General features: G+C 39.1%; 1 protein-coding gene across 2 annotated transcripts in view; it reads right to left on the reverse strand.

The window, feature by feature from the left end:
• The window catches only part of LOC134537769 (E3 ubiquitin-protein ligase RNF126-A-like), a 28,530-nt gene extending 10,179 nt beyond the window's left edge, over positions 1-18,351 (reverse strand). Inside the window, exons 1-7 of one of the 2 annotated variants that reach the window (XM_063378548.1) lie at positions 18,193-18,351; positions 17,889-18,002; positions 11,237-11,364; positions 4,384-4,500; positions 2,845-3,005; positions 1,839-1,954; positions 744-868 (exon numbers count right to left, since the gene is read on the reverse strand). In XM_063378548.1, coding sequence (XP_063234618.1) covers positions 744-868; positions 1,839-1,954; positions 2,845-3,005; positions 4,384-4,500; positions 11,237-11,364; positions 17,889-18,002; positions 18,193-18,279 — 848 coding nt within the window. In that variant the 5' untranslated portion in view covers positions 18,280-18,351. Of the gene's footprint in view, positions 1-743; positions 869-1,838; positions 1,955-2,844; positions 3,006-4,383; positions 4,501-11,200; positions 11,365-17,888; positions 18,003-18,192 lie in introns of both variants that reach the window. The other variant, XM_063378547.1, reaches the window with a different exon arrangement.
• Positions 18,352-24,823: the final 6,472 nt, after the last annotated feature.

Genomic DNA, 24,823 nt, shown 5'->3' on the forward strand with positions numbered 1-24,823 from the left:
GACTCTCTCCTGAACTCGGGAACAGTACTTACCTGCATAAGAATACTGAATATTTTAGTTGTTAATTTTTTATGTACTCTCAACATAGTATTGTTTAATGTGCATATTTTAAGTCTCTAACCACAAATTATTGAAGCATTTGATCAAGGCAGCTCTGCTAGGTGTGTACATGTTATTACATGTGTTTTAATTTTTTATGACGATAAAGACGAAATCCACAATTCTTAATGACGAAAAGTACTTTTTCATAACACCATAAAATCTTGGCTCTACCCATTGTCATGGTGGTGCCTCATGAAGGCACCAAGGGTTGGCATCAATATAATCAATGAACCTATCCTGGTGCTCTTCACACTAAGCTTTGGCAAAACCTGTTTGTATTTTTATTTAATGCAAATATAAATTCACTTATTTAAAAATCAAATTCAAGACATACAATGAAACATTATTTACATTTCATATAAAATCAAGGAAAAAATTAATGCAAAATACAGTAAAGGCATTTTACTCTTGCATGAAATTTGATTGCTTGTATTGAACTTCTATGGAATAAGGCTGACAGGCATTAGTAATCCTAATGTCAAATGATATGACTTAGAATTGAAATAGAGAGTAGGTAGGTATTGAATATGTCTTACTGTAAATATAGCATCATATTACTTAAACATTAAGGATTTTAGGGGATGTGACAGTTATTAAATCTAAAATCTAGTACAAATGGTAGGTTAAAAAGGAAGACTCACCTGAAAAAGGCAGCCAACGGAGACTCGTTGGCATACTCATTTGACGTAGAATTGCCCGGACTCGACTGGCCATCATTCTGTTCCTCATCGTTCAAGCTTTTGCGACAGATGGGGCAAGTCCCGTGCTGCAAAACAAGAGTACGAGGTGACGATAACATATGTTACATGAACAGTATGCCTGTGCGAATAACAGTTTTAAAGTATGAATAACCTATTCTCGAGGATGAATATAGATTTTGAATTCCTGAATATAAAATTCAAATAAGAGTAAAAGAAATTTCAATAATATATTAAAAAAGAAATGATGCTACTTTGATTTGCAGATCACATTTTTTATTAAGAACTTTTACGAGCTTTCGAGCAAAGCAATGGATATTTCTTCTTTTTCTAGTTACTGGTTTTAAATACTAGAAAAATAAAATTACTAAAGACATAACCTTCTGGATTTTTTTTTCTGCGCTGTTTTCACTTGTTGGCAACCAGCCAAAGTAGTTCCAGATCGCAGCTAACTTCCGCCAATTTGATTTTTACTGTGGATACGTACCTATAAACTATTAATACTACGTAGTAATTATACTGGTAGCATTGACACAAACTTAGAAAACAATTGAATGTTTTTTACTTCGAAGTAATGAAAATATGAAATGCAGTTTCCCATCCGAGGCAAGGTCTATATAGATGAAATGGGGCTGACATCCACTTCAACATATAAGTAGGGACCGGAAAAATTTGCGGGTTCAATGACCTGCAGGATGAACTCCCTAGCTCTACGTACACTCGGTCAAATGTCATCCACTCATTGGCTGCTGTCTTGTGAGACGTCCCAACGTAGCAGCCTGTGATTCGATACAGCTTTGGTTGGGTGTTTCTCATTGGCCCAGAGTCATCCAGGTGAGTTGTGAGCCAATGGCAGAGGCAGCACTGAGGTATAACTATTTGTATTTTAGCCTATCGCGAAACGAACTCGCGAATTTTTCCGGTCTCTAAGTATAAGTATTATCAATTAAATCACATACACATGACAAACTGTGTAGGTAATTTACCTACTGAACGTCCCCACAGGCCTGACAAACACCCACTGGGAGAGGCACTTACCAGCTGGAGCCAGGGCACAATGCAGTTCTCGTGGTAGATGTGTTCGCACTTCAGCTTCCGCACAAACTCCCCCAGGGTGAAGTCATCCCAGCAAACTGAGCACTGCAGGCTTTTGCCTGTTCGCAACAGAGCAGAAACGATACGTACTAAATAACAGTATAGCCCTACCCAACACAGGGACAATGCCAATGTGCACTCACAAACATTTCAAACGTATATCATGTAATGTTAAAATTGGCACAAAATCAAAAAAAAATCTATTTCCAGACTCCAAGTCAATAAACTTGTGATTTTGAGGACAAACCATTAAAATAATAGATGCTTACTACGTAATGAATTAAATAAAAAAAAACCTCCAGTAGACACATCATGAACTTGCATGCATACTAATGCAATGCTGACTGTTGATTTCAATTAATTAGCATTTTCTTTAATAGGATGTGTTATTGCTCTTAATTACTTCCATAATTCATGAACATTACTATCAACTATCAATTACAAAATATTCTTGAGATTAATTGTCGTGAAACATTCCTTATGTCTATTCACATACGACTTTATTAATGCACGTACCCAACACCTGAGTACACTGAAGCGTATTCTTTGTACGTTATAAATATTTTTGGTATATTTTTTTAGTGGTGTATTTGTTTGAAACTTTTTTTAATTGAAGAAAGTGTTACTATATTTTATTTTCAGTATGCATACATTTTCAATGTTTATTCGTGTTTTAATTACGTTACACCTGTGTGAAAAGTTTATTTTATTTTAATTCAACCAAATTTTGGATGTGGTCAAATGAAATACCTTTCCTGGGTTATTTACTTGTGAAAAAAAAAAAGGGGGGTGAAGTATCCCCTCCTACACACACATGCACGCACACATACGCGTACACACAAATGCACACACACAGAGAGAGAGTTGTGGCACCCATGAAACTGCATTACATAAAAAAAAGATTTTTTAAGCCAACAGTCAGCTATCTTGTTAGCGTTGTGCCACCCACCGACTTGGTCCTCTGTGATGACGACGACGGGAATCTCCTCGATCTTGTCACGGGCCAATGGCGGGGGGCCGGTGCCGTCCATCTGGTTCAGCAGTTGTGTCACGATGGCGTCCAGGCCTTCCCGGCCCCAAGCATAGTCCCCAGGATTACCCAGGAAAAATCTGCCCGGGTTTAACAGATAGAATTAGGAAAACGCCCAACATGGAGTTAAATGAATTCATCACACAACTATTTTTATTCCCCGTCTATCGTCTTGCTGACAGCAAGGTAACCAAAATGAAAATCTCATTGTGCCCAATCCCAGGACACGTGGTAGCATAATTAGCAGGTTTAAAGAGCCATCACCCAGTGGTGACAATTTGGATGCTTCTGGTGTGACTACTGAGTTACGAGATAATAATGTAGCAATGACAAAATGAAAGGGTCGAGGAAACAGGAGCACCATGAGAAAAACCCATAAAAGTCATCAAAATTACCCACTTGTGAAATATCTGGGAATGATGTGAGTGGGGAAATTTTTCTTTCTTTCAACTACCAGCAAACATTTACATAATTTAAGATAGGTTGATGTATTTTATTCAATAATTTATTCCTGCAGATTGGTAGATACTGTTTAAAAAACATCTTTTTTTTTTCCTATCCGTTGGTGGAGGGTAGTATTGGTCCTACCAAACTCTGGAATGTTAAGGGAGCCATTTACGTTGTTTGTTTTATTTTGGTCATGTTCGCATAAAAGTTGATAGAAATTAATTGTTTCTGCGAAGGTGTAACTCGGAAAAATTGCCGGGATTTTTTTTCTCTCCACAACACCACAATAATAAAAGTCACAAAAAGTAATTCCTTCATATGGTGAAGGGTGCTTCAACTAATCACTGCACCCGACAATGGGCCAGCAAGAATAACAATATAGGAAAAGGGGGGTTCTTCTAGTAGAACCTGTTGCAGCTAGTTTAGAGGTGTACATCAAAGAGTTCTCTGGGTTCTCTGGGCCTCTTCAATGGAATAAATTAAATCTTTATGTCACATGTCTCACAGTTGACATATTTTTTAAAAAAATATTCTCGCAGAATACTCCTCGAGGTGTTTCTGTGAGCTGCTGCATGCGCGAGTACTACCTTTGAATATATATACTGTATAGAAGTCGCCAGCCCAGGTTAAAATTTCTAATACGGTTTTGAGGTAGTTGGTTAATTCACCGCCGCAATCGCCACCGTCTCTAGGGCATCAACTTGTGGTGGTCCCTAGCGGACAAGTGTCCAACTCTTCAAACACCCCTTCCCCCTCCAGTTGAACGACCTTGAGCTGCAGTGAATGATAGGTGGGGGGTGCGGGGAATGACAGCGGGCGACAGTGCTGCGTTCTAACGTGTAAATAACAACTAAGACGATACAGGGCGTTACGGCAGCGCACTGCAGCGGTGAAGTTCCCAAGCTACTCATCATACGCTTCTGAAAAACGTAGAGTAAATCCTATCCACTCGCGACTTCTATACAGTATATATATTCAAAGGTACTATGCGGCGCGTGACGGCACACTTACACCGGGCCGTTGGCGCCATGACTGGCACTGATGGTCCCCCAGCCCACGCCGGTCAGGTTGACGAGGAACTCTCGTATCAGGTTCTCCAGAGGAGCGCCTGGTCGCGTGCGGGCAATCCTGCAACAAGTGCCAGCACAATCACAATTTACAACACAGCTTCACACAAGATAATAGGGGGAAAAATTTACACAAAAATGCACTGCTTATTTACTGGTCTTTAGGCCTGTGCGAAAATTAAGTTTTGATGCGAAGCAAACATCAAAATAAATGTTTAAAATATCCGCGAGGTCGAACCTAATTGCGAATATTGTTCTCGACAAAGCTATATTACACTTATTTTACAAAACAAAGCATTGAAGTCAAAAAAAATAATCATTTAACATTTGTAATGTTTCAACTGATTATATGATTAACCAACTGGACCCTATGTATGACATCATTTAATGAAAATATTAAAATAACAATGCATAATATTAATATTGAGCATTCATAAAATCAAATGGAGTGCCTTATTTTGTTTATTTTTTTTAAATAACCAACTTTTATACAAGCAAAACATATACAACACAAAAAAAAAAACTAATTAGTTTCATGAGCAAATCTTAGGCTTCCAATGTTTTAAAGCTTTGCAACAAATGTGACGCTTCACATCAGACACAAAATGTTAAACCAAATGTTAAAATGGGCTTCGATTTATTCGCTTAGTCAAAGCTTCGCACAGGCCTACTGGTCTTATGCCTCGCCAACTAACTCATTATAAACAGAAAACACTGCACAATTAAGGGTCTTGGATCAGTAGGACTTTGAAACTTGTGCCAAGGTGGTGCAGTCGCATGAGACGTGGAACCTTAAGAGTTAGTGATCAAAAAACAAGGCGGAGCTGGACTAGGCTGAGAAGCACGTCTGTGCCAAGTTTAAGACACAGTAGTTATTTAAGTGGATAATCAAGCCTTGCCCCTTACTAAGTAAGAACATGGTAGGAGATATTCGCTTGTGCACAGCTTGCTGCTGTGGCACTTTTAACAGTAAGTTGCAAACGAAAAACAGGGAAATTATGGAAAGGAAACTGCCATGGTCTATCGCAAGGAACCATCCCAGCATTTGCTAATCGTATCGTAGACATCTGGGTCACTAGAGATGAGCAGTGATGGGATGAGAACGGAGGTGACGGAATGAATGGAAGAAAGCGGATAACCCAGAGAAAATCAACTGGTACAGCCACTTTTCGCAAAGAAAATTCTAGTTCAACCTCACCGGGAATCAAACTTGGATTGGCTTTATGGGAGGTGATCTAACAACTCAATCACTGTGACCCCACAACTTTTTTTGAACCACAATCATAAAGCACAACCACATTCCATCACTAATTTCTAGAAATAGACGAGGGTGGTTTGCAGCTATGAATATTGAGGTGCTCTACACACAAAGGAAGGGACAGTCGATCGTTCAATCCAAACCTCAAGACTCAAATAATGAACACAAAGTCAGTATCCACATGGTTCAGAGCCTATTATAATCATTTCCAAGTGGTATGAGCAATTATAAGTGTAAATCAATCGGCTGAAGACGAGCGATTGTCAAGACGTCCTCCGACCTCAAAAACAGATAACGTGTAAAATGTGGAAATAATCGTTCATTCAATCAGGCAATTAATTATTCGGGCTCATACCAAACACTGAACATCTCATACAGATCCATTGCAAAGCATTTTAACTGATTAATTTGCAAATGAGATGAGTGAGTGCGAAATTTGTTCCCAGACTTTTGACTGACGAACAGAAGGAAATGTGTCAGTTTGCATGGAATTGAAGGATCATCTTGATGGAGATACAGACTTCGTGGCGATGAAAGTTGGGTGTATTGTTATGATCGTGAGATGAAAACTAAAGAGTCCCAAATGGAAAACTAGTGGCTCTCTTTGATCTAAGAAGGCATGTCAGTCAAAGCTGAATGTCAAGGTCATGCTCATTGTTTTTTCTCAACCGCTAGGACATATGAGATAAAGAGTTTGTTCCAAGGTGAACAACAATAAACTCTGATTATTACAAAAGGGCGTACTGCAACATTTGTGAAACTATGTACAGAGAAAAAAACAATAAAAATGTGTCAAAGGCTTCCTCCATCACAACAACATATCATGCCATACCTCACTTCTGATCCAAGAGTTTTTGACCAAACAAAAGGTTCCTGTCTGTCCATCCATCTTACTCTCCAGATTTTGAATCATGTGACTTCCCAAAAAATATAAACAGTGCTAAAAATGAAATCACACTATTCCTGACATTGAAAGGGGCCACAATGGAGCGGCCTTCGAAAATGCCTTCCAGAAATGCTTCCAATCACGGAATCAACATTGGAATGATTGTAAATCGCTAGCCAAGGAAAGTATTTTGAACAAGATTAGTTCAAATTTGATGTATAATTTTTACTTTGTTTATAATACAATTATTCACCATATTATAAGATCACACTCGTATTATGGGTGTTAATATGTGCCATGTTTTTAAACACTACCAGAAATGTAGTCTAAATCAGTCTACCAAAGTAAGGTCATTAAAAAATGTACTTTGAGAAGACAAATACAGCTGCTAGTGTGTATGTACAACATAGCAGATGCTTAATGAGAAGGATAGTATAAACATTATAATTTCAATTTAAAATTATTTATCACATTTATTGGCATGACAAAGCAGAAATAAACTATTTTAATAGCAATTATATTCTTATATAATCGTATTTGACAGCTGAAAAAAATAACATTATTTCACTGGGTGACAGCAGCAGAAGACATATTTACAACAGGCCATGAATGTTGTCTTAAATGTAACATAAGCAGTCGCTAATATTTTAAAAATTCAAGATGGCAGGGTATGATCTCCCCAAAGGAAAAACACTCTGTACATCTATCATTTGTACGTCAGTTATCGAAAATATCTTAAAACTTTTTTTAATGATGCAATCTGAAAACTGATATGACGTAGCCCACAGATCCCACAGTGCAGGGTGTGATTTGCTTTCTGCCAATCTTATTTTAATATAAACAGCTGCCGTCTTAAAGCACCCAGACACGCCTGCTACAGTGGCCGCTAAATGCACAATATATAACTCACGTACAATGACTCTCGTAAGTCATGTAGAGCAACACTCCTCTATGGTTACACTGCCACATCAACACAGGGCTACATGGAACCTAACTCGCTTGCCAGCTACCACAGGAAATCTCAGTCCACCAATTTCTCCTCTGAATACCAAGTGAAGCAATAATGGCAAGAGCAACTCTCTTACCAGTTTCACTACAGAAGAGTGCGGAGAGACATTACAACAGACTCTCAGCACAAAAAAGACAAATACTCTACCAAATTGTTACTATTGCTATGTTATTGCTACACTTTGTATGGAAGATAAATTAATAATACTGGTTGATATTACGTAGACATAAAATTAGAATACTCATTTTTTTTTCGGTAGTACGTATGTGTCCACCCAACTGATGTGCTTATGTAAAGTCATTAGCCATTTTCAAATTTGCCAAATTAGGGATTCAGATTTTGACTTTTTATTATTTCAGGGGTCTCATTTCATAAAATCCCACCTGCAATAAAAATGACCATATTTTCATGCTAATATTTTATCTAACAAAATATTTATATATAATTCAAAGTATATTGATTCCAATCAATGTTAAAATTTTAAAATGTAATTATTTATTTTCAAAAATTTTGAATTTTCAGATATTCTGAAACTTCGGGCCATAACTTGTTCACATGCCTGATTTATGCCCAGTAGCACCATTATGTCCTATCAGAGAGCAAACGATCTGGCCCAAAAATGATATAGTTTGATCTGTGTCAATGGCAAACTACAAATTTATACGAAAATTAGCAGTGCCCAACATCAAAGTATGTCTAGGCGGCCATCTTGATGATGACTGCCTCTTACCAATAAGAACAAAAAAGCTCGTAGAAAGTTTTTTACCCTATCCGAACAACATTATTGCACAAATAAAAATTTCTTGGCATGTCCAAGCTCCAAAGCACAAACCAGAAGCGTGCACCATATCTGCAAATGGTCTTTTAAGGTCACTCAACACAGAACAAAAACTGGCAGCTTAACACATTAAGCTGTCAGTGCTGAATCAGTGCTCGGTGGACAGGTATTATGGCCATGTTGCAGAACCACTAAGGCGGTCGACTGATCAAACACTGAACCCAAACCCCGTAACTATCTAATTTACCTTTCAGTTGAAAACTGCACATGATCAAAAAAGAATATACTTATTTCAAACCAGGTACTAATCACTGAACAGCCTTGCACTCTCTGAAAGAAGATAAATGACGTCTAGTTCCAATCAACTGCAGCTTGATTGCTCGTGAATGTTTCACAATTTATGAGGCTTCCATTTTTTATGTAATTTATTTTTTAAAAATGTATATTCATTTTTAATATCATATCATAAAGACATATCATACATACAGATGCAATATTGAAACATAATACCAGTCAGAAAGAAATTCATTCCAAGCAATATTATAGGAACATGCAAATTCAGCCAAGAAAAAGTTATCACTTGTACCTTCTTCAAAATTTATGTTACATGCAGCTTGAGACGAAGATTTGGCACTAAGTGTCCAGTTAACGTTTAATCTCACTCAACTTGAGAAAACTTGAGTGTATTTAGATAGTCTACAAATAATAATTTCAGGACTTTTTACAGGAAATTTAAATAAAATTTTAAAACAATTTTTTTAAGTATATAATAAACAAAATCAAACATGAGAAAATGTCAAAAGGAAACAGATCTAGTGCTTAAAAAACATACCAAGTTTTAAGTTTCAAACCTTTTCAGAGATAATTTCCACACAATTCAAGTGAACAGTCTTCAACTATTTATGTTTAATGTGTGATTATAAACTGAAGTGAGTCATCAAAAAAAAAATCAGTAAGCCAAGATTGCTGGAAATAAAGCTTCGTGATTTCCATCACCATTAAAAAATATTTTAATGTTTTTTTTTGTAATTTTTGTGGCTAGTGGTCTATTTTTCTTATTTTTCTAATTTTTTTTTACTTTTGTGACTTTTAGACACCATGGATTATTGACATGAAAGAACATGATCAATCAAGGTAAAAACAGATCATTGGGGATGGGGGGGGGACCTACATTAAATATACCATATATAACATAGTGCACCAATCCTATTTATATGTTATATTAATTATTTGGATACACAAAATTCTAAAAAAAAAAAACTTTTCTAGAGGACATGTATTTCATAAAACTTGGTCTTTGGAAGCACTCAAAAGTGCATGATATTTCACTGGTAGACACACACACATCTTTCTTTTGTTACTTCATGAGAAACATCAAAGGTAGCAGAACATACACTAAAAAAAGATTTTTGAAATCTAAATTCAAACTGGTCACTAAGTAAAACTTCTTTCACCAACAAGAAGCACTTGGAAAAACTTAATAAAACACAAAATTCAAATGAATATTGTAACAACAAAATTGAATGATGGGGAAGGGGGATAAATACATTGAGTAAATAAAGGAAAATACTTTGCTTCATTAAACAAATGAGATTCATTTAGAATGTCACGGAGGCATCTGGAAGTCATTGCACAACTACTTCTGTCACATATTAAGCTGGCCCGAATTCAGGGGTGAATTTGTGCTAGTGAGTGGCGTGATAAGTGCAACACTCACTAGTGCTTATAGCACAGTATCGCTTCTAAGGGCAAGGCTCTGAACTATAACATAGGGAAACTATGATATTTAAGGGGTAACTTAACATTACATAGCGGAGCAAATCCTTTTGAATCCTTCCAATAAACTGTACTGGGTGTTAAATGCCTACAAATTATTCTGAAACATGCATTTTAGCTACTTTCTCTCTTGTAAACATGCAGTTTAAAAACAAAATATGGAAACAGAGCTGCTCATCCACCCTCAGCTATTTTTAAATGCTTTTCTTAAAAATAGATCCCACTAGGATACCTTGAGCAATTTTCCAACAGTGTGGTGTTTTGTTGAAGCTCTGAACACCGTGTGTGTATGTCCACGGGTAGGCGGGGCCCTTGAATAGTAACCAGAACTTCACAAAGAGTCCCTGGTACTCCCTTCAAAGGAATTTCCACGAGTGAACACTCAATATCGTGGACGTGGGGAGAGTGCAAGCTCGCTCCCGAGACCCACAAGCTACCACAGCACCACTTGATTTAAGTTTTTGGACATACGCCATTGCTAAGAACTTTTTCTGTTGAAGAAAAACTAAAAAAAAAAATAAATAAATAAATAAAAATACCCAAAAAAAGACAAAAAACACACAAAATTAAGCAAACAATTGCTGTTGTCAACAAGGATATCAACACCACAAAATATTTCATAACAGGAATATTGTCAACAAACAAAGAAAAAAAAACAAAGAAAAATGTACTAAGAGAATGAAAAAAAAAAAACCACAAATGATGACAACACAAAAATATTGAACCCAAAATAATTCAGCACAACAGTTGAAACGAGACAAAAACACGACAAAACGAAAAGACAAACAAACACAATAGTTTTACCAAAACAGAAACAGGCTTGTTTGCTTAATTTTGTGTTTTTTTTTTGTCTTTTTTTGGGTATTTTTATTTATTTATTTTATTTTTTAGTTTTCTTCAACAGAAAAAGTTCTTAGCAATGGCGTATGTCCAAAAACTTAAATCAAGTCATGCACTCCCATTGCACAAATCTTTTAAAGCTACCACGGCACCGCCACTACAACAACTTGTCTCTAGGCATGCACTGTGGCCAGGCTGGCCCCACCCGCCTTACCTGTGGCGTCCCGTCCGGGACATCAAACTGCCATACCTTCCTGGCCGCCGAGAGTCCGAGCCGGCCCGCTCGCGCAGGCGCAACACCCGGCGGTCGTCTCTCTGTCGGTCGTCCTCGCCCGAGTCCGCCGGCAGCAGCTGGTCCAGGTTCCGAGCTTGCAGGACCTTCGAGCAGACGAGTTTCACGCCTCTCTCCCAACAGCACAAATATAGTTAGTATAATGTGCGGGCGAGGGACCGAAACCAAACATTGCCATTTCGGTTTCAACCCGTTTTAAAACCCTTGACACTTTTTATTGTTCGATTTTCCAAATTTGGCTACGTTAAAGCTTAGTAGTTAATTTAGTGCGATGCCTGAATTTAATAATGAATAACTGCTACAAAGTCATACGCTTTTTAGAATTTCATTCACTATCTAATAATGCTGTCAATAGATACTACCTATGTCATGGGATTTGTAAATATTTTATTTGTGATCTATGCCTTAGGGGTTAGTATCGTAAATTATTTTTTTCCCCAATGTTTTATGTTTTTTTTTTTGCAACATGAATTCAAATAAATTCGCAAACTCACTTAAATGTTTATTAAAGGTTTTTTTTCAAGTCCTCATTTAATGGTTATTATGAACTAAATACTTTTTTTATATCAGTCCCAGCATGTACTGAGAGCATTAAATCATGTGGTATACAGTTTCAGATTCACCATTCTTATGTAGTATTAATCTTAGAACTCTTTATTTTGAGTACATCATTCATAAATCAATAAATATTATGTTTTCCCAAATCCAGAAAAACTTTAGTTTTTCAGCATTTTAGGAAAACCTAATTTTTATTGATTTAATAAATGATATCTAAAAAAATTAAGATTTATAAGATGAAGACTACTTACCGAAAGTTAAATCGATATAGTATACCACGTATCATGCTTTCAGTACATAAAAAATTGCCTTTACTTTCATATACCATCAAATAGGGACTTATTTAGTAAAAAAAAAAAAAAGTTTTATAAAAAATTCAAATGGTTACATTATGAATTTATAAATATTATAATCAAAATAATTTAAGGTGCTTTCCCGTTGTCAAAACCAAAATTTCAATACTTAATGTTGAAAAATTGTTACGGTACAAAAATTGTTGAAATCAATATTTTGTCTTTCTACTGCTATTGCAGGAATAGCAACAGAATAAAAGATACTTCCTTTGTTCCAGACACCACAAAAGAAATCTGCATAGCTTTGTGTGTTGTTTGCCAAGTAAAACAATATTGTTACATGCATGCCAGGAGGCAAGACCGCGACACGTGCTAGATACCTGAGCAGACCTTCCAGCGAGTCTGGCCAGCGGCCACGTTCGAGCGCTGTCGTCACGCGTGCCCGGCCGGATTACAAGGGTCTGGCTAACCATCCCCCTCCGCTCCCCGCTAACCGTCCCGTCTCGGACTATTGTCACTGACACTTTTAGCAGCCTGGGAATTCTGCGGGTTTTTTGAGGCTGCCATGCAGAGTGGCATGAATAAACACTACTGCCTTTCTGCACTTTTCGGGCATCGGGTCGGCCCGGAACGACGCGACACATCACAGCCGCTCTCGTCGCTTCAAGGACGCCTTGGGGATATAAGCGATGCACCGGCCTCCGCATGAGTCCGGAGAGTTCCACGAGTGAAGGGAAGTGCGTCATGGGCGAAGAGGGTGAGAGACCCCCTAGAGAGCGGCGCGACGAGGAGCGACGGGACCATGAGAGTGCGACTGAGTGGCGCGAGGCTGTGTGTGTGTGGACAGGCGCGAGGTAAGGGGCGAACCACTGTCGGGCCTAGCTCCAGTGAGGAGTGCGAACTGTGGAACTTGACAGACATTGAGTGACTTGCGAATAAACATTTTTGCAAGTGATTGGTGATCAGATGTTTTTTAAAGTACGATAATTTATCAGTAATGTAAATATTAGTAATTAATAAAACTGTAATAAAACCTAATTGGGTTATCCTTTTTGAAACCCAGTCTCCCCACATAAGTTCATTAACCACATATTTGCTGGGAGCAAAAATTTATGGTAATTCGTAGATTTGTGGGTTTGACCATTGTATTTCTGTGAGTGTAGTGTGATACGAGGCAGAATGTAAACCTGTATGATGAGCAAATTTTAATTACGTTGAGTACTTCTCTGCATTCCTGTTTCATAGGAGATTCCAGAACATCACAACCATTTCCATTTTATGCTCAAAATTAAAGATATTCACGCGCAACAGGTGAATGTTCACAGTTTTAAGTTTTGTTGTTATATGTAATACCCAGATCATGTGTTTTCGACCTTGATTATTCTATTATACATAATGCTTGCCGTTTTAACGTTGCACGTCGAAAATTCTGTGCACTTGATCCTGGTGGCATGATATTGTAGGAAACTTGGAAGTGGGAAACAGCCTTGAAGTCAAAAAAATTGAGTGTTTTAATGAACTGAAAACATATAAATATTAATGCAGTATTATTACATTCACTGTAAACACCAACGCTACAACAATTATAATAATTTTCCAATCAATTGTTTTCTTATTTTTAATAGCTTTATCCCATTTTCCCACTTCATGACCTTGCCCACTAGCCAAGTTTCTCAGAATCAAATAGGAATTTCAAAACAATATTTTCAGGGTACACAAAGGAGTTTATGTAGTGCTCAAAAATACAAATTTTGATTAAATATTTGTCACCATTGAAAATCCACCAATCTAGGAAATTAACTCAAAATCTTCATCATGAATGGCAAAAATAGCAAAATGGCAAATAAAAAATAATTACAGAATACTGCAGAGCTTTCTTAAGCTAGTCATTTCATGTTCTTCTAATGACCGGTTTTATGACCTCCGGCTAAATCTTCAGGTTAGCTAGCCCTCAGGTTAGGCTAGCCTCCTGTTAACGAACGAGGGGTGTAGTATGACCGATACTTAGCCTGCGGTTGGCTAACTGGAACCTGACGAAGCGTGTGGTGTAATAATGGGTGTGTTGGTAATGAAATAAACCAGAATTTGGTAACTTTTGTTGCAAGACAGTTTTTTTTTCTGGTAGAATGTTAGTCAGATGTTTGTTTGTATTGTGAATCGTAATGTTTACAGCTGCAGAAAAGAAATATGCCGCGAACTTTATCTTGTAACAGATATATAATTAAATTAAACAAAAACTACTTCGATGTTAAACTTGCTTTGAATTAAACCATAAAATTACAATTTAAGATTCAAAACCGTGTGTTTTCATCTTTACTCTTGTATTTAAACTCATGAATTTGTCAGGTTATATATTAAGCCAAAACGAACGAAGTAATTCTATACAAACAAATAAATAGGGATAAGACATTTTTGCTAGAGAACACTTATTTCTTTCATAAATTTATTTCATAATCAAATAATATAGACCCTGTTTCGGGAAAATACTTGTCGATTTTCATTTCACTGGTGTAGGTTTCATTTTTGTACTAATAGTTTCGTATCACGTATCCAAATTAATCCGATCCTGATGGAATTAGTTTGTGGTATATGATGCTTGCTGTTTTAATTTAGTAGGTTGAGAGATCCTAGACATATTCACTGGTGAAATAATTGATTGTAAAATGTATACGAAAGAAATACATTTTTACAAGACCTGACATAATTTGTTTGTATCGTGATATGTTAGGTATTTTGTGTTTTAATTACAGGATTTTTCAACATTCTAATTTAAAACAGCAAGTATAATGTAAAACAAGACCAACATATAAAGGGTCATGCCGATAGGATCAAGGGATAAACTTGGATACGAGAAACAGAATAATTACAGTGCTGTTTTCGTTTTGCACTTGCGTGACAGGTAGATAATAAGAACCTAAATGATTGTAAGATAGGGAAGGGATAATTGGGTTACATTTATTTTCACGTTCAATTGTATTCATTGAATTAGAACCACGTCTGAAGTTGTATGAAGTGCATTTTATTCCCGGCATGTGTCCACTGTATTACGAATAAAAATTCAGATGATACAACTTCCAAGAAAACACACATTTTATAGGTCATAATAACCCTCATTTTGCAATTTTAAAATGCACTAATTTACACATATTCTTAAGCAGGAACATTTAAGTTTATATACATTGCATACGTTTATGTACTTTGTGATCAATTAAAGTCAAATAATAATATACGACTCGACGAGAATCGAAAAACGTAACTACACTTTCATGTAATTTTTAATAAAACTTTGACGAATACGGCGAAGCATTTTATATTTAGTAATAAATTATTCCATCGCATCCTGCAAATATTCAATAGAATTCCTGAAATAGTAATCATCACTATCAACAACTAACCTCGCCTGATACATTGCCATTTTATTTTCTGTCGCTTAGCCTCCGGTTAAGCAGCTAGCGGCCGGTTCATCCACCCGCTAGTTTAGCCGGGACTTTAACTGGAAGGTAGACGTTAACTGGGAGTCATAAAACCGAAATAAGAGCTAGCCTGCGGTTAAATTTTAGCCGGAGGTTTAGCCGGGGGTCATAAAACCGGCCCTAAAAGTGTATTAAATTATGTGGTAATTATTAGATGACACTGCTTTTTAGAACGGAAAGAAAAAAACTTGGAAAACATGCTTTTCACACACTACACACGGCCCTAAATTTACTCCGAAATTCGTCATTACTACAAGCCTGTCAAAAAATTAAAATTTTATATCTAACATTACAATAACTGAGCTTTACGCTGCCGCCGTCATTCACGGTTTACCCGCGATAAAGAGGAATATATGTTTTCCATATACTAGAGAAGTTCCTGAATTAACCCTGACAGAAAAGTTTCTTAATTCCTACTCGTTTGTGAAAAAATAACAGTTTACAGTTTATATTACAATACCTATGTATTCACGCAATAGCTAAAATTCATTGTTTACCTAAGTAGGGTTTTTTCTGAGAACTTTAGTCAATGTAGGTGTTGTAATAATGAAATTTGTTTAAATGACTGTATTACAATTGTAAGGCATTTTTAATGCTTATATTTCATGTTTATGTTTTATTTGAATAACTAATTGTAATACAAAAAGTTTGTTTTGTTTAAAAGCCATTTAAAGTACATAATGTTTTCAGTCACATTGTAATGAACGAATCTAATGGGAGGAAAAGATTTGAAAAGCGTTATTAACGTCATTGGTTTTCTGTGAGAAATACATACTGTGGACTGAAGTAGCTGACACATTGAATTTTGCAGTCTTTCCAAGGAATTCTTTGATTACAGTGATTAGCGCCATCATAGACTATATAATTTTGATATGGCTGGTGTTTCATGTATACAAGTTTATCCCTGGATGGTATGATCCTGTTGGCTTGATTCTGTAGAACATAATGCTTGCTATTTTAGTTCAGTACCTACGTCGAAAGATCCTGATAACATGATCCCTGTGGTACATGATGCTTGCTGTTTCAGTTCAGTGTGTCGGAAGATCTTGCATATAAAAAAAATTGTGAAACAAGACAGAATTATGATTGTAGGTTGAAAAAAAAAATCATTTTTGCCTTATAATCAGAATTATTTATTATATGACTATTTTATTTTTATATTTATGTGTGTGTGTGTGTGTGTGTGTGTGTGTGTGTGTGTGTGTGTGTGTGTGTGTGTGTGTGTGTGTGTGTGTGTGTGTATATATATATATATATATATATATATAATGTACAGAATTTTCCTACATACTGAATTAAAACAGCAAGCATCATGTACCACAGGATCAAGCCAACAGGATCATGCCAATGGGATCTTTCATCGTACCGAATCTTCCTGCATACTAAATTAAAACAGCAAGCATCATGTACAACAGGATAAAGCCAACAGGATCATGCCATTAGGATCAAGCCTTCAGGATCCAGGGATAAACTTCAATAAATGACACAGAAAATTAGCGTATTTTTAATTCTCCATAGTTGGCTACAGTTGTGCTAAACAAAGAAATACAAGATTGCTGGTAAACAATGACTGGTGGTGGCAGTGCGAAAACACAGGTATTGTAATATAAGCTTGAAACAGTTATTTTTCATGACCTAGGTAGTAGGAATTAAGAAACAATGTTTTCTGGGTAAATTTAGGGACGTCTCTAGTACTTGAAAAACATATTTTCGGTTTTTATTTACATTCCATTCTACAAAGCCACGACGTCCGATGCTGGTATAGTAATATGTAAGCTAGAAACTATTGTTTATCAAAAATTAGTAGGAATTAAGAAACTATCCCATCAGGGTGAATTTAGGGACGTGTGTAGTGTGTGAAAACAATTATTTCAGATTATTCTTTCCGTTCTAGAAAACTGCAACGTCCGATAATTACCATTTATGTATTATTGAAAATTATGTCATTAGAGATAGACTCACTAAACACATGCTAAAAAAAATGTAAGGAATCAGCCCTGGAAAATAACAAGGAAACATCCCACTATTTTTCTAGAGTGATTGCCTGTAACCAAGAAAAACCAAAGTAAGGATAAACCAGCCAGAAGTTGCCCTGGGTTCTCACGAATGTAACCCACTGTTTTTCCATTGAATCTTAACTCAGTATACATGTTAACCATGCCTAAATATAGTGGGTTTCATCTAAAAAGTACTTTCCCCTTTCTATGTATGTGGTATTCCCCACATGTGGTCAATTGTAACCTGGCCTTTAGACAAGTCAGAATACATAATTAATAGCAAACATACCTCAAAAACCGTGGTAAAAGGATCCACCTCGATTTCCCCTTCATACATGGGCGTTTCTTGTGCTTCATCTATTTTTTCAATGAATCCACTGTAGCAGTTAGGACAGGTGTAATCCTGAAAATTAAAGTAACCAATCAAGGATGGTTCATTTTTCTAAACATAATTTAAAAGAAATCTCTAAAACATAAAAACAAATCTATTACACGTTAGTTAACTTGTAATATGTAATATCTAAACAAAAAAGCTAATGATTTCAACATGAAGTCCACAACTATAAAACAAACACGTCAGTGTGCATACCTACCGGTAAAACTCTTCCGATTTCTGAACTACATTTGTGACAGAAAAATTTTGAAATTATTGGGTCTGCTACAACGGCTTCTGCCATCATTTACAAAAGGCAAATCCAGAAAATTTCTATTAAACTGTCCTAAATGAAAACTGTACAGCAACACCACCTAGATTACTGTTGCATGATAGGTATGACAGACTACAAGAATATTGATATTGTGAAAAAATTGCAACCTAGAGTGCTTCTACCTACTGGGCAAATGATGAAACTAATCATTTTACATTGGAAAAAAAATCAAATATTAGAGAAAAAACAATTAAAAGCTTAAATAAACATAAATTATATATAATGAAATCTACAAAATCAAATAAATTCTTAAATTATAAATTTTAATCAGTTAAATTTATTTAAAAAAGATTGGACCCTTTAACTCCATGGCTATTATTTAGAGCAAATGTCACAACCCTCAAAATGGGTGCTTATGAGTGTTATGAGAATTCGCAACACTACACAACATTCGTCAACTTGATTCTCTAAAGATCGCGTCGAGGAAAACAAGGAAGGTTTCAGTTCCAGACACTATACAAGGAGACACTTAAGTAGAATGTCTGGTGGATAAAATGCCAGCAATACGGGAGCGAAAATGAGGGGCAGCCTCGCAACATAAAGTAGCAGCGAGATTACAACCAGAAGTCATGACTTCTCAGGAAGGGGTTCCACAGTGATGGACAGTATTAACTACGTCATAACTACTTAGACCAAGAGCAGCGTTGACTTATCCTGTAGGAGCTGAACTCGTCCAGGCAGCAGCAAGCTCGACATGTTTCCCCAACTACATTTTCAACCACAACAGACTGCAGCATATCCTGTACAGCATGGGTAATTTGAGTGGTAGGCTACAATACCGCCTACCCGCACCAGCATGCAGCTACGACACTCACCGAGCTGCGATCGGCTCAACCTTGACCCCGAGCATATCAAGCAGCCACCGACAAACTATTATGGGTTGATAGTGAGTTACCCCGACTATTATTCCCTAAACTAAGGAAAGGGCTAGATGTGAGTATGCCAAGTGACAGTAGTGTAACCTATCAAGTCTATCTTGCAACTGTTATGCTGAAGGACAATGAGCGAGATTTCCTATACAAAGGAACCCAGAAAGACATCATGCAGTGTTTCAACATGGTGTTTCCAGAAGTGCAATTGGAGGTTATCGAATAACAGACTAACATGCCACTCAACAGTGGAGCGGAAGTAATCTGTGTGAGCAAGGACTTCGGCAGACACCTAGAGCACATCGGACAGAAGCTGAAGCTGCATGTAATACCAGTGCCATACATCACAGATAATTGGTGTCTCATTGATGTCTTCCGACCGAAGGCCACCCTAAAGCCCGACCTGCAACCGCCAGTATCCGACCCCGCCAACGGAACGCGCCCCTAGCCATGGCCCACCCGAGTCAGACGAGCGCTGCGGAACTTAGGTATTATCAACGCCCTTAACTTAATTGGCAAGACAAACCGAGTCATGTACACAGTAAATTCACTAAACTTTAATGAACCCGCCACTTTGAATTAACAACACCGTGCAACACAAGTGCGACGTAGGAGTGCCCGGGCCACTCACGTGTAGTTTTTTTACTAAAACAGCTGTGAGTGCACTCCTTGCGGCCTTCAGCCTGAATTTGCCGTCAGCCGCGGTCTCGTGTTCGAGATCGGGCGCAGGTCCTAGCGGGTTGGCTGGCTTTTTTAGCGTTTTCTGCTCCGGGAGGGCGCCAGGCTAGCTCGGTGTCTAACCGTGTGATGGTCGTGGGTTCGTTGCCCCAGTGTGGTCCGCTAGAACCGTCGGCGGTGGTGAATTTTGTTTCCTGATTGGGTTGTTTAAGTTAATTGACATACACTGTTTGGTTTTTCTACGGGTCGCACGTCGCGCACGGGGGGTGCGGGGTGGACTTTTTATTGTTCACGATTGACACTGGTTCATTACATTGGGCGCGAGGTTTACTCGGCGGTACATGACTGCCAATGGGGCGTCGGAACACGTAGGAGTTTTGATTACACTATGATTACAATTACACTTGATAAAATGGCACTCTGTGGTGCTTTTAAGTACACGGTTACACTGCACACGTTATTTGAGCGGGGCACCTGCGTGCCTCTACGTGCGTTTACTTAAGTCCTCACGCCAGTTGCAGTCGAGGGAGAGCGTTCAATTAGCATCGGCTAATTTCGTAATCTGTAATTGGCGACGCGCGGGCCCACCTGTGCGGACCGCGGCTCGCTATTAAATTAAAACACGTTTAATCTTGAAGGTAGCCTGTGCCTGTGCACTAGGTGATTAAATAAAGTTCTGGGGTGGCGGGAGACGGCCCGTACCGTATACTGCACGTCCCCACGTAAGGCTTTGTGTGGGGCGTGTTAAATTGATGCGGCTGGGTTAGGCCCTACACCGTAAAAGGACCGGGCGCACACGGGGAGTATTAAAAAGAGGTTTTGGTTGTGACTATAATTACCAGATGGACGTTCGGTGAAACAAAGAGATGCTGGCTCCCCGTGGGACGTGCGTCCGTCCCGGTCCGCGAGTCGCGCTGTACTCACGTGCAGCCCTGGCGCGAGGGGAGGGGTAAGCTCCCTGTCGCGCCAGAGTTTCTAAAGTTCCGTTATTCGTAAAAATCTATATAATTAACTAATTTTAAGTGGCTCTAAATTCACATAATAAAACATAATGATTAATCTAATAACTATATATGTTATAGAAATGACATTTAATAAGTTTGTCTAAAATAAGTTTGAATATTAGAGTCAAGCTGGAGACTGTCTGTTTCTTGAAAACTACTCCAGTGGCGAACGATAATGCTAATTTGGGGGTGGTTTGAATTACGTCACACGTTTCCCTACTGAAATTAGGCTGAAGGCCGCAAGGGTTGCACTCACAGCTGTTTTAGCGGAAAACCACATGTGAGTGAGCCGGGCACTCCTACGTCGCACTTTATTAATTAGGGGCTTTTGTTTGTTTTTGATTACGTTATTATTGCGTGGGGAATTTTGTAGGCACTGTGAGTGCATTGCATGCGTAATTAGAAATGGTTCGCTATTCTCTACCTTGGGGCTGCGGTCCGCTCACTTGACTCGGGTGGGCCATGGCTAGGGGCGCTTTCCGTTAGCGGAGCCGAGTACTGGCGGGTGCAGGTCAGGCTTTGGGGTGGCCTTCAGCCGTACGATGTCAAATTCAATAGTGTAATATGTGACGTAACTCAAACCGCCCCAAATTAGCATTTATCATTCGCCACTGGAGTAGTTATCAAGCAACAAACAGTCTCCAGTGTGACTCTAATAATTCAAACTTATTTTATACAAATTTATTAAATGTCATTTTCTAAAACATATATATATTAAGTTAATCATTAAGTTTTATTGTGTGAATTTAGAACCACTTGCTTTTTGTTATTAATATAATTTTTTACGAATAACGGAACTTTAGAAACTCTGGCGCGACAGGGAGCTCACCCCTCCCCTCGCGCCAGGGCCAGACACCAGTACAGCGCGATTCGCGGACCGGGACGAACGCACGTCCCACGGGGAGCCATCATCTCTTTGTCTTCATCGAACTTCAATCTGGTAACTATAGTCAGACCCCGAAACCTTTTTTAACTACTCCCTGTGTCCACCCGGTCCTTTTCCGGTGTAGGGCCTAACCCAGCCGCGTCAACTTAACACGCCCCACACAACGCATTACGTGGGGCCGTGCAATATACGGTACGGGCCGACTCCCGCCACCACAGACTTTTAATTAATCGCCAAGTGCACAGGCACTGGCTACATCTAACCGTAGACGTTCTTAATTTAATAGCGAGCCGCGGTCCACACAGGTGGGCCCGCGCTTCACCGTTCACCAATTACGGGATTAGTCGACTCTAATGAAACTCTCTCCATCAACCGCGACTGGCGTGAGGACGTAACGTTAGTGACGGCACGTCAGAGCACCTAGTGTATAATTGACAGTGTACTTTATGTAGGGAAATCATGTGAATGTAATTGCAAGTGTAATTTGCCAACGTAATTAAACGTCCACTCCGCACGCTCCGTGCGCGACGTGTGAACGACAGTGCAAAGCCGTGTACGTTATTTCTGAACCTCACCAATCCAGTTAGGGATCAGCACATATCTGTAACTTGACACGATTTGAAAACATATTTTTTGGAAATAATACGGATTTTTGTAAGTATGTATTATTTCTGCTTCTAAAAAACAAAATAACGGTAATCCTAATGGTGGTGCCAAGGCACTTGTGGCACCTACCGTGTGCACGCCTATGCCTTCTCCTATCCTGTGTCGCGAGTGCGCCATATTGTGCAGTGCAGTGCGGCTAGGGCAGGAGGAAGAAGACTCGCGCGTCAGGGGGGCCAACGGCCCAAGAGGAATTTCCTTTTAGAATACTCGGAGTTTGTGTAAATAATTGTATTAATTAATAATTGTAATAGTTCTGTAAATATTCTTTGTTAATTCCTTTTTATAGTGTTTTTATTAATATTGAAGGGTTTGTGTTAATCATTGATGTTCACTGGGCGACCGCGTCATAGACTCCTGCCTGCGACACGTCAGGGGCGGCGCGGGATGCGTGGGAGGGGGGAGAGAGTTATTCGCGCGCGGAGCGACAGTTGCCGACAGGCCTTTACAGCGGACAGATGTGCCACGCAAGACGCCGAGGCGGGCAGCGCGTAAGTGGACGCCAGCATTGTGACGTGGGGAGTGGAAACGGCTTTTCAGACTACTGGGGACAGTGCTCTGGTCTGGGAGCGAGTTCGGTCGGGCAGCATCGTTAGCTTAATAGATCAAGCAGCAGGCACTGGCCAATCGTGGTACGCGGAGAGCGACAAGATAGACTGTGAATTACCGGCACGTTAGCATGGGACGGGGAGAGGCCAATGATAGGACCGCACGCTTTACCAAGGAACAGCCATCTCTCTTTCCCGCTTAGTTTGTACATATATGGGTTTAAGTTTAGATTTTCAGTGTTGTATATAGCTTGTGCAGGACAGTGTGTCAGCGGAGGAGTAGGTGAATAATACTCGCGTTGACCCGTAAAGCTTCAGACTGTCGCAGGCAGAGCCGGGCCAGCCCGATGTAAGAGTCCCTTTGAGAATAAAACAGACATTCTGCTAACACAGGCTTTGAATAATTACGTATTCGAGCTGGTTCCTACCGGGCCAATCTGGCCGAACCCTTCTCTACCTAGAGCAGCTGGGCAGCCGGGCATAAATCGAGGGAGGGGCAGCCTGGCGACGTTGACGCCGTCCCCGCTTCCTTCTATGATTTTTACGTGATTTTTGCTTGGGTTCGAGATCTTAGGGAGGGTTCGGCCTTGTGGCTAGAGGTAGGGGTTAACGCAGTAGGGCCCCCCGAGCTGTTATGGCCACTCGGGACGCCTGAAGAAGAACACAAATTTTCTGGAGGATATTTGATAAATTTATTACTGCACAGCCCTATACATAGTGATGCCCGTTCTGGCCGTAACGGTTGTCCCAAATCGACTAGTCACACGCGCAGCCCACTTCCTCAGTGGCGGCTCACGATTTTAATGCGCGTGAAGGACGTACTTTTACACATGATGCGGCAGTTACAAAATAAACTCTAACATGACAAATTATACCTTGACGAACAGAACAATTCACTATTACACGATACTTATTATACTGGGCTATCGGCACGTAGGCCCGTGTCTCCGGCGACTCTACGTGATTCCTAGATGTGTCCCAGAGACTGATTCGTTAGTATGTTTGGTGGCACGTGTCGCCTTCTGGCTGCCCTGTGCGGGCCAAAGCTAATTAGCTGGTAAGCTAAGTTGGGGCATGAAGCGCCGACGTAACGTCTCGTAGACTCCCCACAGTACTTACGTAATACATCAAACACTCATCTTAGAGCACTGATTTAATTAAATGAAAAACCTCATGGTAAGTTGAGGACAACCACGAAACTGTACGTAAACGATTAAGAAAGATTAAAACTATTGAAGCTACATGTCGGTGAAAGCAAGAGTTGATGGTTCCACGTTGCGCGAAGGCTGCCGGCCTATCCGAGCTCCTCAAGGACACTAACGGTGTTACCGCGCGCGACCCCCCTTCCCCCCGCCAGCCCTCCCGCGGAAACGTATGAATTTCGCGGGAAACTGAACCGGCCAGGTTCGGGACAAAGCGCACAGTGAAACATGATTTTGAAAGGACTGATATATTAATTGATGAAAATAATGTCTAATAAAAACTTGTGGAAAAATAAACATAAATTCATTTCTTGTAGTTCAGCGGAGGGATATGCCACACCCGGCCGGATCCTTCCGCCGACGTAGCACTCGATGCCTGGTGTTCGCCTCGTCGCACGAACTACACTTTGCTGCGCGCACGAGCGCGTTCGGTACACACACCTCTAGGAGACGTTGATGAGGCATAGCGGTCTATGCGACATAGAGGAGCATTGGCGGTCGGCGTCAAAGTCAATCTTAGTATCTCTAAAGACACTTCTGAATTGCAACATGTGATTGTCTGCTGCCTTTGGCAGCATGGTGCTTAAAAATCTAAAAAAATATTTACTTTCTTTTTAAAATTGAGGACATATCCGGCCTATTTGCATACCTGGATTTGAAACACAAG

Source organism: Bacillus rossius, chromosome 12, assembly GCF_032445375.1.
Source record: "Bacillus rossius redtenbacheri isolate Brsri chromosome 12, Brsri_v3, whole genome shotgun sequence".
NCBI classification, from domain to species: domain Eukaryota; kingdom Metazoa; phylum Arthropoda; class Insecta; order Phasmatodea; family Bacillidae; genus Bacillus; species Bacillus rossius.